The following is a 13,557-nucleotide window of genomic DNA, read 5'->3' on the forward strand; positions in this document are numbered from 1 at the left end:
AGGTTTGGCCTCTGTCCTTTGGAACTGGGGGCATAAGAGGAGCCCCCCGACCACCTGCAGAAAGGTGGAGACAGAGGTCAGTGGAGCGAGTGGAGGGAGGGTTGGGAGAGCCACAGGGCACAGGGATTCTTGGTGCCTGCAGGTCCCAAAATCCCACATTCATGCCCCTCAGAGGACACTGCCAGTCTAGGCCCGGCTGCCTCACACCCACCCTGTCCAATCCAAGACCCTGAGCCTCTTCCCTGCTGGACATACCCCCAGAGTGGCCAGGGGAGGAGGGTGGAGCCTGCAGAAGGAAGAGAGTGGGCTGTGGGCCTTGGGGAGGACTTTGGCTGCACTGAACATGGTGACAATAATTCATTGCAACTGCCCTCACCACAGGGAAGATGGGAACCTGTGTGATCTGCCTAACCTGGGCCTTAGGAGGGGGAGGAGAGATTGATTTGGTGGAACAAGGTTAAAGGCAGGGATGGGAGAGAAGTCCGGTGATTTCATTCTTGTAGCCCACCTGCTGCAGAGTGGTCAGTAAACTGATTGCACAAATCCCAGGACCAGGCAGCTTTTGACTGTAATCTCTTTGGCCAGATAATGTTTTGGATTCGCCAAAATCAGGGGATTTCAAACCACAATCTGGATTTCCCATTTCTCATAAAAGGCAGGCGATCTGGCTACATGGGCCCTCATCCCTGCAATGCAGTGACCAGCTGGAGCTGATGAGCAGCCACCCCCTCAGCACAGGGTTGGGAGTCTCCAGTTCACTACAGACCCCACCACTCTCCATTGCCTCCCCAGCACAGACACCAAGTTGACATTTATCTTCCCCTTTGCCCTGGTTTTCAGCAGTCGATTTTTTATTTTTTTTATTTTTATTTTTCACACACAGCCCTCTTCTCTCTTTCATGTTTCCTGATTGGCCTCAAGGCATTTGCATCAATGACTCTTTTAATAGAAACTTGGTATAAAGCTCAGAAGGAAATGACCCAAAATGCTTACGCCAGTTTGCCAGGTGATAACAACAGCTGATTTTTATTTTTCTCAATTCTCTCTACAGTTTCCAAATTCTCTACAATGAACACGTACTTCTTTTCAATATCAAAAGACAAAAGAATTGGTACGTAAAAAGAACATCCTTCCCATCTTTAAGGTCAAGATTAAACGCTGACTCCTGCAGGAAGTCTTCCAGGATTCCCAGCCAGGAATGATGGCTCCCTGTCCCCGTGCCTGTAGCTCCAGGAGCTCTTGCTTCATGCATGCCTCACATACCAGACTGAGGGTTGGCAGGGGGAGTTCCAGGTCGGTCATCTGTGTCCCTACACGTAGCACAGGCCAGCGATCAACCCGTGTGTGTTTGCTGGACAGAATTAACCATGATGGGTGACTGAGGGTGCCTGGAGCTATTTGCAGGGACTTGGAGAGGATCCCTTAGGAGTGTCAGGCTCTAGGCCAGTGTCACCAGAGGAGGTCAGTCTCAGTCCTTGGAGTGCTGGGATGGAAACCAGATGGGACTGGCATGGTCCACAGTTCTTGCCACAAGAGGGCTTCAGAAGAGGCTGAGGGCCCCTCTCAGGCATGTGCTTGGTCAGGGTGAGCAAGGGCAATGAAGCTCATACAAAGGCCCAGATGGACAGAGGGACCTAGCCCAGCCCAGGCATTGGTACTGAGCCTGGGTCAGGGGCAGGCCAAGGCTTGTGCAGTAGACAAACATTTACAGCAGACACCAGGCAGCGCCTAGAAACCACTCCCCGAAACATAGCATTGGAATCGGGGACCCCAAGCTGTGAATGAAGGAGCAAGGAGGCCCTAGGAGAGGAGGAGACCCCAGGGAAGATGGAGGACTGGGAGTCTAAGGGCGGGAGGGGGCCTAGGCTCAGAGGTAGGCGAGCTGCTGCTGTGCTCCTGGCAAAGGGCCTCTCCTCCGCCAGGGCTCTGGCCCTGAAGTTCTGTCCTGGGCCCCATTCGCCCTGGGTGCTACCTGAGGTTAAAATGACAGAGGATGCAGAGCACCCTCAGGGTGACCACGAGAGACAGAGCAACTGGAGCCGTTTCTGTCCTAGGCAGGGGCACAGGATTAAGGATGTGCCAGACCCTCAAGATCCAAGGCCTGGCCCCCCAGCAACAAGGGCTGGACCCAGGGGTTGTAAGGAGAGACCAGGCCTCCACCCGGGTTAGGACAGATGTGAGGACAGTCCCCTAGCCAGCATGGCGGTGCGCTTCTGAGCCCTGTGGGAGCTGAGTGAGAGCCGAGTAGTCCCCAAGGCCAATTCAAAAGCCCAGTCCATCCACCACAGCAACAGCCCATCTCTCCATGGTCGTTGGGCCTTCCCAAGTGTCTGGCTGACTGGCCTGGGGCTGGGCCTGGCTCAGGGGCCACACTCAGTGTGCAGTGAGGCCGCATCTGTGCTTCCTCACACGGGCAGGTGGGCTGGAGGCCTAGATGCGGCTGGATGAGGTGCTGCCCGTGCTGATGGGGAGCCTGGCGCTGTCTGAGTTGCTCTTCAGAGGGGAGGGGCCACCCCGGGCCTGTAGCCGCATGGACCAGTACCAGAGGAAGATGAGGAAGCCTGTGGGCAGCGAGAGCACAGGGTCAGCAGGTGGGGGAGCCCTGCCCCACCCGTCCTCCTCCCTCCCCAGCCACTGTGACTCGGGTCTGCCCCACCTCCCCACCAGTGTTTGCCCAGCACGTGCTGTCGGACACCCATGGGACCCAGCGAGCACCTCCTATGAGCCAGGCACCACGCTAAGTCCCCGTGTGGCCTCTCACTGTCACAAGCTTCCTGCAGGCCTGTCCTATTCATCACTATTCTCTTTTTTAAACAAACTGAGGCCCAGGAGGCCCAGCTAAGGGGATGTGGCTGAGCCGGGGCTCAAATCGTGGTGAACAGGCTCTGGAGCCCACCCACTTAAGCACTGTGTGATTTTGCACCCCCCAAATTAACCGCACTATGATGTATTCACAGCTCAGTGAATGTCTGTGTGAATGTACGCGCCTCACTTACAATCCTGAGTCCCCTCATCTCACAGGCAGGAAAGAAGGCTTGAATGTTAAATAACCAAAATTTTGGTAACATCTCCCCACCACCAACTCCCAGCTCCCATTCTAGGGTGACCCTGTATGGGAGGCTGGCCTTGTACCCCATGTGAGCCCCTGGGCCTGGCCATAAACCCCCTCCCATTCTGCACGGCCAGGAACAGAGGGGTGTACATGCCTGTGTGTGCACCTGAATGTACACACATAGATATAAGAACAGGAAGGGACCCTGTTGGCATCAAGCCAGGGCCCTCACAACCCCCCCCTGGGATCCCACCCCTCCGTCCCTGACCTGCTGCCCTCTGGCCACGCTCTCCCTCACTGTCCCTACACACAACTGGTTCCAACTTCAGGATCTTTGCTCTTGCCTCTCCCTCTGCCTGGAGCTTCCTTCCCCTAGACCAGGGCTCCTGAGTCTGTCATGTGCACATGACCCCATAGGCATTTATGAAAATGCAGATTCTGATGCAGCAGGGTCTGGATGGCCCAGAGGCCGCATTTCCAACAAGCTCCCAACAATGCTGCTGCTGCTGGTCGTGGGCCACACCTGGAGTAGGGAGGCCCCCCATCTCTCCATGGCGAGATCCTTCTCTTGTCTTCACACATCTCCTATCCAGAGAGGCCTCCCTGGCCACCCTTCTTAGGGGGTCCCCCACCCCAGTCCAGGCTCTGTGCAGCATGTCCTCACGACGACATCCCTACTATCTGGGACCACCTTTGATGGCTACATGCTTGTCCGCTGACGCTCAGTCTTCCCCACTAGAGCTGAGCTCTATGAGAACAGGGTCCACACCCAACCAGCTCAGCCATAGCCCTGTGGCTTAGCACAGGGCCTGCACATAGTAGGTGCTCAATAAAGACTTGTTGACTGTGGCCTGGATGTCCCCACTTCATGAATGGGATGACTGAGGCCCAGAGAAGGAAAGCCTTCATGTTCCCTGGGTCATCTCTTCCCTGCCCTGTGCTCCATGTGTAGGCACCCTGCCTGGGCCAAAGGACGGGTCTTCTCCTTACCTTGGAAGGAGGTGATGATGCTGAAAAGGTAGAGGACGACAAGCTGGAAGGTTCCAGAAGCAAAGGAGAAGAAGATCAAGGCCCAGGGTAGGCCAAGGACCAGGCTGAGGCCCAGCAGCGTCAGCACATGCGACCACTTTTGGGTGTGGGGGCGCAGTCGCAGGATCTGCACCACCATGGTGCCTAGCATGGCCATGTTGAACAGAAACACCAGGCTGAAGAGGCCCAGGTTGGTGATGTAGCTGACCAGGGAGTCCCGGATCCAGCACCTGTGGGCAAGGGCGGGAGGGCTCAGTGTGCAGCCAGCAGGGGCGGCACTTCCTGGGCTGTGGTTGTCATGTTTGTTTTCAGGATTATCCACTGTTTACAGCAAATACTGCTTGTTTTCTATTTACAGTGTTGATGTAATTTTAAAAATACATTTAAGTTAACCAGTCAGATGGTTTACAGGAAAATATCAAGTAAGTAATAATACAGATAGTACAAAAGTGAGGCAGAAATCACTGGGTCACAATGTGAAGAGCTGAAAATTTCAAAACCAGTGAGCCAATGGGAAGGATTCCTTCCCAGCCTGGAGCTCGGGAACCCTGGCTTCCAGGCTGGGTTCAGGGGATCCACAGGCAGGGCCACTGCCAGCCTGGGTGAATTGGGTGAGTGGAGAAGCACTGGACTTCAACCACACTCATTCCCTGCCTTTGAACAGCACACCAGCCCTCAGTGTGACCAAGAGTGGATCTGTCCCCTCCCTGAGACTCCGTCTTCCCATCTGCCTGGGGAGACAGCGAGGTGCTGCTGAGGAATGTGGTGAGGCTCATCTGCTCCAACCCATACCCATATTCATGCAGGAGGAAACCGAAGCTCAGAGAAGGGCCAGGGCCTGCGCAAGGTCACCTGGTGAGTGAGTGGTGGGTCCAGGCCTTTTCTCACCCTCCATGACTCTTAGACTAGTGCTGTGGCCACTGCCAGGCCAATTCCTTGAGGAGACTGGAACCCAGGTGTCTTGTGGCCAGCATGACCTGGGCCCGGCCTGCACTCGGGCCTCTATGCCCAGAGATCCACCTTCCTGCCCCCATTGCACACAGCCACTCACATGGAAGGGTAGATGACGCTCTCTGGAGTCCTATGCACAGCCAGGATGATGGGGCCATAGTTGTCCACATCCACCAGGGCCACCAGCGTCACCAGAAAGATGGGGAAGCCTGAGGGTGACAATGCATGTTGCTCCACTTCCCACTCTCTGAGGCCTGCCCCTTCCCTGCTGGCCTCAGGGGGTCTGGAGGGTGAGGGCCCCTCTGAAGTGTGGGCTCCTGAAGCCAACACAGCCCCATCTGGTGGCGAAGTTCCCCCAAGCTTGGACCCTCCCCCTTACCGTTCCAGTTTGGGTTCCCTATAAGGGGAAGCTATCTCCTCCAACCTTAGCCCTGCCCTTCATCACCCTGGGAGCCCCTGGGAGAAAGGCCTGTGGGTCTCTGCTGCAGGGCTGGATGTCACGGGGGGATGGGAGGGGCAGAGAGTTTAGGAGGGACAGCAAGAGTTCTGCCATCAGGGGACGTCTGCACTGGGCCTTGACCTCGCCCATTAGGTGGAGATTGGAAGCTCCCTAGAGCGGGCTGCCCACCTCCAAACACAGAGTCCTCATACAGAGACACCTCCATAGGAATTTCATGCAAATGGGGGAATGGACAGAGAAGGGGTCCAATGACAAACCCACGGAGAGCAGCAAGCTGGAGTCAGGGGCATGCAGAGGTTGGGGGTCTGTGCAACGTCCAAAAAGACCTGTGGCATCACGAGCCCCTGGGCTGTAGGTCTGACATGAGGGCTGAGCCACAGGTGAATTGAACAGTCATTGACCACGAACAAAATGCCAAAGCCGCAGGGAATCTGCTACCCAAGGTCCAGGGGGATCCTGAGGCAGGGCCACTGCCAGCCTGAGTTAATGAAATGAGTGGAGCGGGACTGGATTTCAGCCCCACTGATCTCTGAACTGGGTGCCTTTGAGCAGTGCACAACCTGCACATTCACACACAGTGGCCCTGCTCATAAATCCCCTTTGCAATGCAGTGAGTGATGTGGAGAATTTGGAAGTGTTTCTTGGGGACAGGGCTCACCACTTCTTCCTAAAGGGGACCGTGACCCAGCCAAGGTGAAGGACACCTGAGGATGAGTGAAGGAGGCCGGGAGGGAAGTCAGAGAGATAAGTGGAGAGGCAGAACCAGGTGCCTGGGTTTTACCAGAGCCAAGTGGGAGAGGCAGGTCTGAGGTATCCCCCATCCAACTTACCCCAGCCCATGGCGCTCAGCTTGAGCAGGTAGCCAGGGACGTAGGTGCCAAAGACCTCCACCACAAGTCGGTATAGGTTGTAGCCCTCGAGGCCCATCCAGGAAAGGCAGGCGAGCAGGGAGAAGTGCAGGAAGATGGCGCTGGCTCGGCAGCCAGACTGGGAGCCCGTCAGGGCCACTGGCTCACTGAGCAGGAAGCTCACGTCCAGCAGGAAGACAGCCAGCAGTAGGTTCATGTGTACCTTGATGGTGTAGTCCCGAGGTTTCCTCCTGCACGGCAGGGGCACCCTGGTGGGCCAGTGTGGGAAGGTAGAGTGTGCCCACATCTCCTCCAGGAAGCCGTCCCAGACTGCCCCCAAGTCCGACACACACACGCAATCATACACGCCCCCTATCCTATTCCTGTGGCTGCAGCCAAGCTGTTCCCCACATCCCCCTGTGCACCTACTGTGTGCCCAGCACCCACAGACTCAGGCACCAAGTGCACGTTTAACAGAAACCTCAGCCAGGCAGAGCAATGAAGACAAATCAACCACAATAATAAACCAGGCGCACCCGAAGTCGGAGAGCGCCGAACACTTCGGCATTTTCACCGTGTTGGAGAATCCATGCCGTCCACGTTCTGTGTCTGCCCGTCTGTCTGCGTGACTGTGCCTGTGAGTCTGAGTGTGGGCTGCGCGCATCGGTCTGTCTGAGGTTTGCAAGTCAATGTGTGCACACCCCACCTCCCACCCCCACTCCAGGATTCTACATGGCCCTAGAGGGTGCAGCAGAACATGCAGGTCCCAGCATCCCCACCCTGGAGTCCCACCCTGCCCTGCCACTAACTCATGGCACCATCTTGAGCTGGTCCCTTCCCCTTGAGACTCTCAGTTTGCCCATCTGTGAAGTGGGAGAATGGTGCCCTCGTAGGGTCGGGGTGAGAGTTACACTGACACAAAGCATCTGACACAGATAAGGTGCTCAATTCCTAAGGGTTCCTGTGCTGTGTCCTTGGGCATGTTTGTGAGCAGTTGGGTGTTGAGGACTTCTGCCTCCACCCCCAGCCTTCCGCTGGGCCCATCTCATCACCCAGCTGTCCTTCCTCATCACCATCACCTACTTAGTTCCCTGGGGACACAGCTGTGCACACACATGACAGTCATATATGCACACACATGACAGTCATATATGCACACACATGCTTGTGCCCACACATCAATACAGCTTCACCTTCCTCTCCTCCTTCCTCGTGACTGGGGACAGTGAGAACTGAGGGTGTCTCTCCTCTCTCCAAAAGGGTTCAGCACTGAGGGCAAGTGAACCCCAATGCAGGCTAAGTCAAGCCTGACAATCTGACCTCTGCCACTTCCTCACTGTGTGACCTCAGGCAAGTCACTTACCCTCTCTGAGTGTTCCTTCATAGGGCTGTTGTGAGGAAGAACTGAGTTCACACATGTAAAACACTTAGAACAGTACACGGCACGTGGGAAGTTGGACACACATGTTAAGAATGATCATTATCGCTTTGATATTATTCTGTCCACAGTGCTCCCACAAATCTGCTTATTCAAAGGCAGAAATGAAGATTCTTTCCTTTTTAAAATTTTTTTGGTTTGCTTTCCTGTCTTACTCTAGGAAAGAAACAGATCCTTAGGTGGACTCCCTCAATTTTAAATGTTGACAATTAGCTGGGCTCAGTGACTCATGCCTGTAATCCCAGCACTTCGGGGGGCTGAGGTGGGTAGATCACTTGAGGTCAGGAGTTCGAGACCAGCCTGAGCAACATAGTGAAACTCCATCTCTACTAAAAATACACAGATTAGCCAGGTGTGGTGGCGGGCACCAGTAGTCCCAACTACTCAGGAGGCTGAGGCAGGAGAATCACTTGAACCCAGGAGGCAGAGGTTGCAGTGAGCCAAGATCGTGCTACTGCACTCCAGCCTGGGCGACAGAGCAAGGCTCTGTCTCACAAAAAATAAAATAAAATAAAAATAAATAAATAAATAAACAAATAAATAAATAAATAAATAAAATGTGGACAGTTGAAATTTGTAAATGCTATGTTATCCAAACACCACAGATCTGAGGAGGAGATGTGGCCCCCAGGGGTCAGCATGCTGTACCCACCACAGCTCCCCTGACCACACACACAGTTCCAGGTCATGTGGGTGGGCCACAACCAGAGGTGTGTGTGGTGCCCTGGCGGAGGTGTGTGCCATGGAGGGTCCCCTCCCCTGTCCCACCCCTTTCAGGCCTCACCTGGAGCAGAGGTAGGCGGCAATGGTGGCGATGCAGGCCAGGGCAGAGACAACACAGCCCACGTAGGAGAGAAGGCTCAAGTAGTGCTTGTGCGCGGCGTCCACCTCCACCGAGGAGACCTGGCCCCAGGAGACAGGTGAGGGCTGGCCTCCGTGTCCCCCACCCAGCCTGGAGGCTTGCCCTGCATGAGGGGCTAACCTGGGGCCCCTGGTAGGCCTCGGAAGCCTAAGAACCCCCACTCCCAACTGGGCAGAATGTGGTCCCATGAATGCATTTTTCTGGAGTGGGGGCTTCTTTAGATTTAACCACATTCTCAAGTGGCTTCCTGACCCACAGAGGCCAAGAACCTTTCATGAGAGAACCCCTCTTCTGTCCTGGCATTGATTATTCTTCTACAACATTGAACATGGGAATAGGTTTCCTGTGAGGGAATGAGGTTCCCACACCCAGGGGAGTTCAAGCCCCAGGTGGATACCCATGGGCAGAATCCTCCAGTCCTGGGAGCATGAATTCTGCGGTGTTGGGGGTACTAGAGGCCACCTCAGGGGCATCATTAGAAACACTCATGGCCCCAGCACTGCCAAATCAGAACTCTAGGTGAGGGCCAGGAATCTGCATTTTAGCACACACCAAACTTTGGGAATAAACAGCAGGGGCTTTACGAACCAGCTCTTTCACTGACTAGCTGGTGGCCGTGGGTAAATTGCTTAACCTCTCTGAGCCTCCATTTCCTCTTCTATAAAATGGGACAACAATAGAAGCTACCTTGGAGAGCTGTTATGAGGAATAAATGACTTAATATATGAAAAGTGCTTGCACAGAACAAGCACACGGCCTGGGGCGTGACTGCAAGGCGGGAGCGGGGACCCTCACCATCAGCACTGCAAAGTAGGTCAAGTGGTTGCAGAAGCAGGATGTTTGGGTTTCTCTCCTGACGGTCTCACACCCAGCACTGCTCCAACGCCCTGGGCTGCTCACTGAGGAGGGGACAGCATGGGGCTCCAATCAAGTCCGGTCCTCCAGGACCCCACTGTGCCCATCCCCAAAAGCACGACTGTGTCATTCTTCCACCCGGCCTACTCGTAGCCTGCCATTGCTGTCTCTTCAAAGTCCACCTTTCTCCAGGAAGCCCTCGGTGATTAACCCCACCTCCCCCACCCCCCAGGACTCCATTTCTCTTTCAGATACTTGTCCAGCCCTGAGACCCCTGCATACTCACACGTCGGGTCTTCAACCCAGAACACACATTGCAGAGTCACGTTCTTCTGTAGGGACAAGAAAGAAGGAGAGTGGCTTCTGTTACACTCTCCCCGCTTTACAGGCCAGGCAGAGGAAGCCTAGAACACAGTCAAGCCACCACCTGCCCCATTTGGACCTGACTGGCTGGAGCCCTCAATCAGGCAATCGTTTCGTTATAAAGACAAATGAGTCTGGAGGGAGGGAGAGGAAAGGGCGATATGGCTGAGGGGCGCTTGTCCCCTCGATGGCTGGTCCCCACTCACCGGCTGCGGCTGGTGCTGGAAGGTGAGCACCACGGGCTCCGTGAGGTTGGCGACTTTGGTATTCTGCACCACAATCCCCAAGACTTTCTCACCCAGGACTTGGCTGGAATTCTTGTCCTAGATACGTGGGGTTAGGGGAAGAGCGTAGGGAGGGAGTTCAGGGCTGAGAAGAAGAGCCCAGAAGCCCCTTACTCTCGCTAGATAACTCTCTCTCCCAGCACATTGCCTTGAGATGCTGCGTCTCCCTCTGGAACCAATTTTGCCCATGTAGTCATTTACACTATAGTAAAAAGAACATTGCTTAGCCCTCTCACAGGGAGATTTGCACATTGCAGTGCAGTTTCTAACTTTACAAGGAAAGGCTTTGACTCCCAGAGGAAGGAGCTCATCTGCATGCCTTCTTTCCACCTCTGTCAGAAAAAAAACTGCTTTCTCCTGGGAGGCATGAGGGTCAGGACCCCATACCTGGAACAGGGCTTGGCTGCTGAAGTCCACCAGGAGGAGCCTCTTCTCAGCCTCCCCTCTCCGGCCTTTCGTCCTCTGGAAGAGTGTTCGAGGCAGCAGCACCGAGTACTCCAAGATCTCGCTCTGCTCCTCCTGCAGAGGTCCCTTCAGGGCTCAGCCAAATGTGGACCCCCAGATCCGTGCCCCTGCCCCAGCACACACACACACCCATCCCTTCCTTGACACTGCCACTTCTAAGCCTGTTTCTTCAGGAAGTCAAGCCTGACTCATGACAGCCCTCCTCATCCCTCCCTTCCTTGCTACCAGCTCTGGCTGGGGAGTCTCGTGGTTAGAATCCAGGACTCCAGGGCAAATAGCCCTGGGAGAACCACGTGGTTCGGTTCTGTTGTCTGGGGCTTCAGATGCCAGCTCTGCCTACAGCAGCCAAGTGGGGGATGGCCATGTGGGCAGTGTGGGTGGTTCCCAGCTAACCACAGCCACTCAGGAAGCAGTCTCGATACAGGGGTGTGGCTGGGTGTAGTGGCTTACACCTGTAATCCCAGCACTTTGGGAGGCCAAGGCGGGAGGATTGCTTGAACCCAGGAAGCCAAGACCAACCTGGACAACATAGCAGGACCGTGTCTTTACAAAAATAAAAAATATTTTTTGAGACAGAGTCTCACTCTGTTGCCCAGGCTGAAGTGCAGTGGCATGATCTCAGCTCACTGCAGCCTCTGCCTCCCGGGTTCAAGCGATTCTCCTGCCTCAGCTTCCTGGGTAGCTGAGATTACAGGCACTTACTGCCATGACCAACTAATTTTTGTATTTTTAGTAGAGACAGGGTTTCACCATGTTGGCCAGGCTGGTCTCGAACTCCTGACCTCAAGCGATCTGCCTGCCTCGGCCTCCCAAAGTACTGGGATTACAGAAGTGAGCCACCGCACCTGGCCTTACAAAGAATTTTTTCGAGCCAGGTGTGGCAACAAGCCTGTAGTCCCAGCTGCTCACGAGGCTGGAGTGGGAGGGAACTCTTGGAGACCAGGAGTTTGAGGCTGCAGTGAGATATGTACTGTACTCCAGCCTGGGTGACAGAGCAAGACCCTGTCTCGAAAAAAAAAGGGGGTGAGTGGACAGGCGTTTAGGGGCTGCTCTTCTGTTCATACGGCTGGCCCCAGGAGACTGGTATAGGAAAAGGTCCTGCTGCTGTGCCCACGCAGGGTCCTCAATCCCACGGTTGAGCTACTGACTGAAGATGGCTATCCTCGGGCCTGGAACCTTCTCAGGAGGCCCCAGGGAGAGGCTGCGGGGGCACTGGGCTTCAGGGAGTGCTCACAGCCCCACCTCCTGCCAGCCCCAGCCCAGCCCGCATCTGACCTCCTGCCGGGAGCGGATGTGCAGGTCCTGCAGGCTGGCTGTGGGCTGGAGCTTCCACACCGTGGCGTTGACCCGGTCCTCCTCGAAGGACACCATGTCCCCCATGAATTTCACAGAGGTCAGCTTCGATTCCAGGCTCTGCAATTGCCTGGCAGGGAGGAGAAAGCGGCGGTGATGGTGGGGAGGGGGCCAGACAAGCAGGGAGACCGAGGCAGGAAGAGGAGACACTCAGACAGAGACACAGGGAAGAGGCAGAGGCAGAGGCAGAGAGGGGGCTGGGTGGGCAGGAGAGAGTGGAGAGCAGACAGAAGAGAAAAGCAGGCAGCTGTGTGCATGAGGCAGAGAAAGAATGAGCCAGGGGTGGGGTTAGACAAAGGAGGCGGGGGGCCTGGGAGCCACAGGAAAGGAGAGCAGTGGGGTTGTGGGGGCTGTCCTGGGACTCCGCACTATGGATTCGGGCCCAGCTCTGCCTGTGCCAACCCACTCTGTGGCCTTGGAGCGGCTCTGCCGTCTCTGAGCCTTGGTCTGCTGGGCTGTACCATGGACCACCTGTCCCTTCTTTACGTGGGGGAGGAGGGCTTGGGATGGTGGATGCAATGTTGGTTACTGACTCAGACGGGAGAGGTGCCCAGCCTGGGGGGCATGTGTTGACTCCCAGAAGGCGGAAATATCAATCAAGGAAGCATTCCAGTCCCAGGGAAGGCCTCGCAGTGGCCCCCCCGCTCCAGGTCTCCGCCATGCCCAGGTCCAGATCTCTGATGCCTTCCTGGCTCCCCTCACAGCCCCAGGTGCCATACTTACTGGCTGGCGGGGGTGGCCGAGGGCCTCCTCGAGGCCTTCTGGGGATGCTTCAGGAACTGGCTGAGCAGCTGGAGGTCCCTTTTGAGCTCGCACATGTCCACCGAGGCATTGTGAGCAGCTGTGTGGGGAGGACCTGGGGGAGAGGTGGACAGGCCCCCGCCGAGGCTGCTGATTCAGGCCCCAGGACCCTCCCATTCTGCCCCCTGCCACCCTGACATGACTCTGAATCCCTCGATCTTGACTTTATAGAGGGGAAACTGAGGTTTCAAGAAGTAGAGTGGACTCTGCCAAGGTCACTCAGATGAGGCCAGCCTGCAGGGGCTGTGTCTTACAGAACCCGCCAGCAACACCAGCCCCAGTGGGATGGGGTGGGATGCGCCTTGCTCAGCACCCTCTGCAGGCGCCCTCAGCTACACACACGGAGCAGGGAGGGTCCAGCCAGGTCTCCTTAGGAGGGATGTAGGGGGCTTGGTGGTTTGGTGGTGGTTCCTGGGACTCCACACCCACCAGCCTCCCTGACTCCAGGCTTGGGCCCCTCTGCCCAGGTAGCCTGCACTCAAAGGCGGCCAACTAAGGTATCTCCAGGGATTAGCTGGGAGTCAGATGAGGAAGACAGACAGTGGGGGTTGGAGGGTATACTTTCTGTGCCACTGAGGAAGGCAGGCCCTGGGTAGCCGCATCTTTTGAATGCATAACCCAGAAAGCCTGGGTTTTAGGCGATTTGAAATCCCTGGTCAATGTTTTTTAAAAACCCTTTACAGGTCAAACAAGACCAGGCTCAGTCTGGTCTTCAAGAATGCCAATTTGCAACTAGGACCAACTTTGCCCTAAATCCTCCCAGGTTGCAGGGCAGAATCCCAGCCTGGCGTGTGGA

General features: G+C 55.7%; 1 protein-coding gene across 20 annotated transcripts in view; it reads right to left on the minus strand.

Moving 5' to 3' along the window:
- Nucleotides 1–998: 998 nt before the first annotated feature.
- Nucleotides 999–13,557, minus strand: part of ADGRG1 (adhesion G protein-coupled receptor G1) — a 43,702-nt gene continuing 31,143 nt past the window's right edge. For 8 of the 20 annotated variants that reach the window (XM_010365493.2, XM_010365492.1, XM_010365491.1 and 5 more), the window contains 11 exons: nucleotides 12,684–12,816; nucleotides 11,883–12,030; nucleotides 10,530–10,661; nucleotides 10,065–10,181; nucleotides 9,782–9,827; nucleotides 9,436–9,539; nucleotides 8,563–8,681; nucleotides 6,323–6,609; nucleotides 5,133–5,241; nucleotides 4,043–4,311; nucleotides 999–2,561 (listed from right to left, as the gene is read on the minus strand). In XM_010365493.2, the coding sequence (XP_010363795.1) occupies nucleotides 2,431–2,561; nucleotides 4,043–4,311; nucleotides 5,133–5,241; nucleotides 6,323–6,609; nucleotides 8,563–8,681; nucleotides 9,436–9,539; nucleotides 9,782–9,827; nucleotides 10,065–10,181; nucleotides 10,530–10,661; nucleotides 11,883–12,030; nucleotides 12,684–12,816 (1,595 nt within the window). In that variant the 3' untranslated portion in view covers nucleotides 999–2,430. The remainder of the gene's footprint in view (nucleotides 2,562–4,042; nucleotides 4,312–5,132; nucleotides 5,242–6,322; nucleotides 6,610–8,562; nucleotides 8,682–9,435; nucleotides 9,540–9,781; nucleotides 9,828–10,064; nucleotides 10,182–10,529; nucleotides 10,662–11,882; nucleotides 12,031–12,683; nucleotides 12,817–13,557) is intronic. The other 12 variants (XM_030925501.1, XM_030925502.1, XM_030925496.1 and 9 more) reach the window with 2 other exon arrangements.

This window comes from Rhinopithecus roxellana, chromosome 20 (genome assembly GCF_007565055.1).
Source record: "Rhinopithecus roxellana isolate Shanxi Qingling chromosome 20, ASM756505v1, whole genome shotgun sequence".
NCBI classification, from domain to species: domain Eukaryota; kingdom Metazoa; phylum Chordata; class Mammalia; order Primates; family Cercopithecidae; genus Rhinopithecus; species Rhinopithecus roxellana.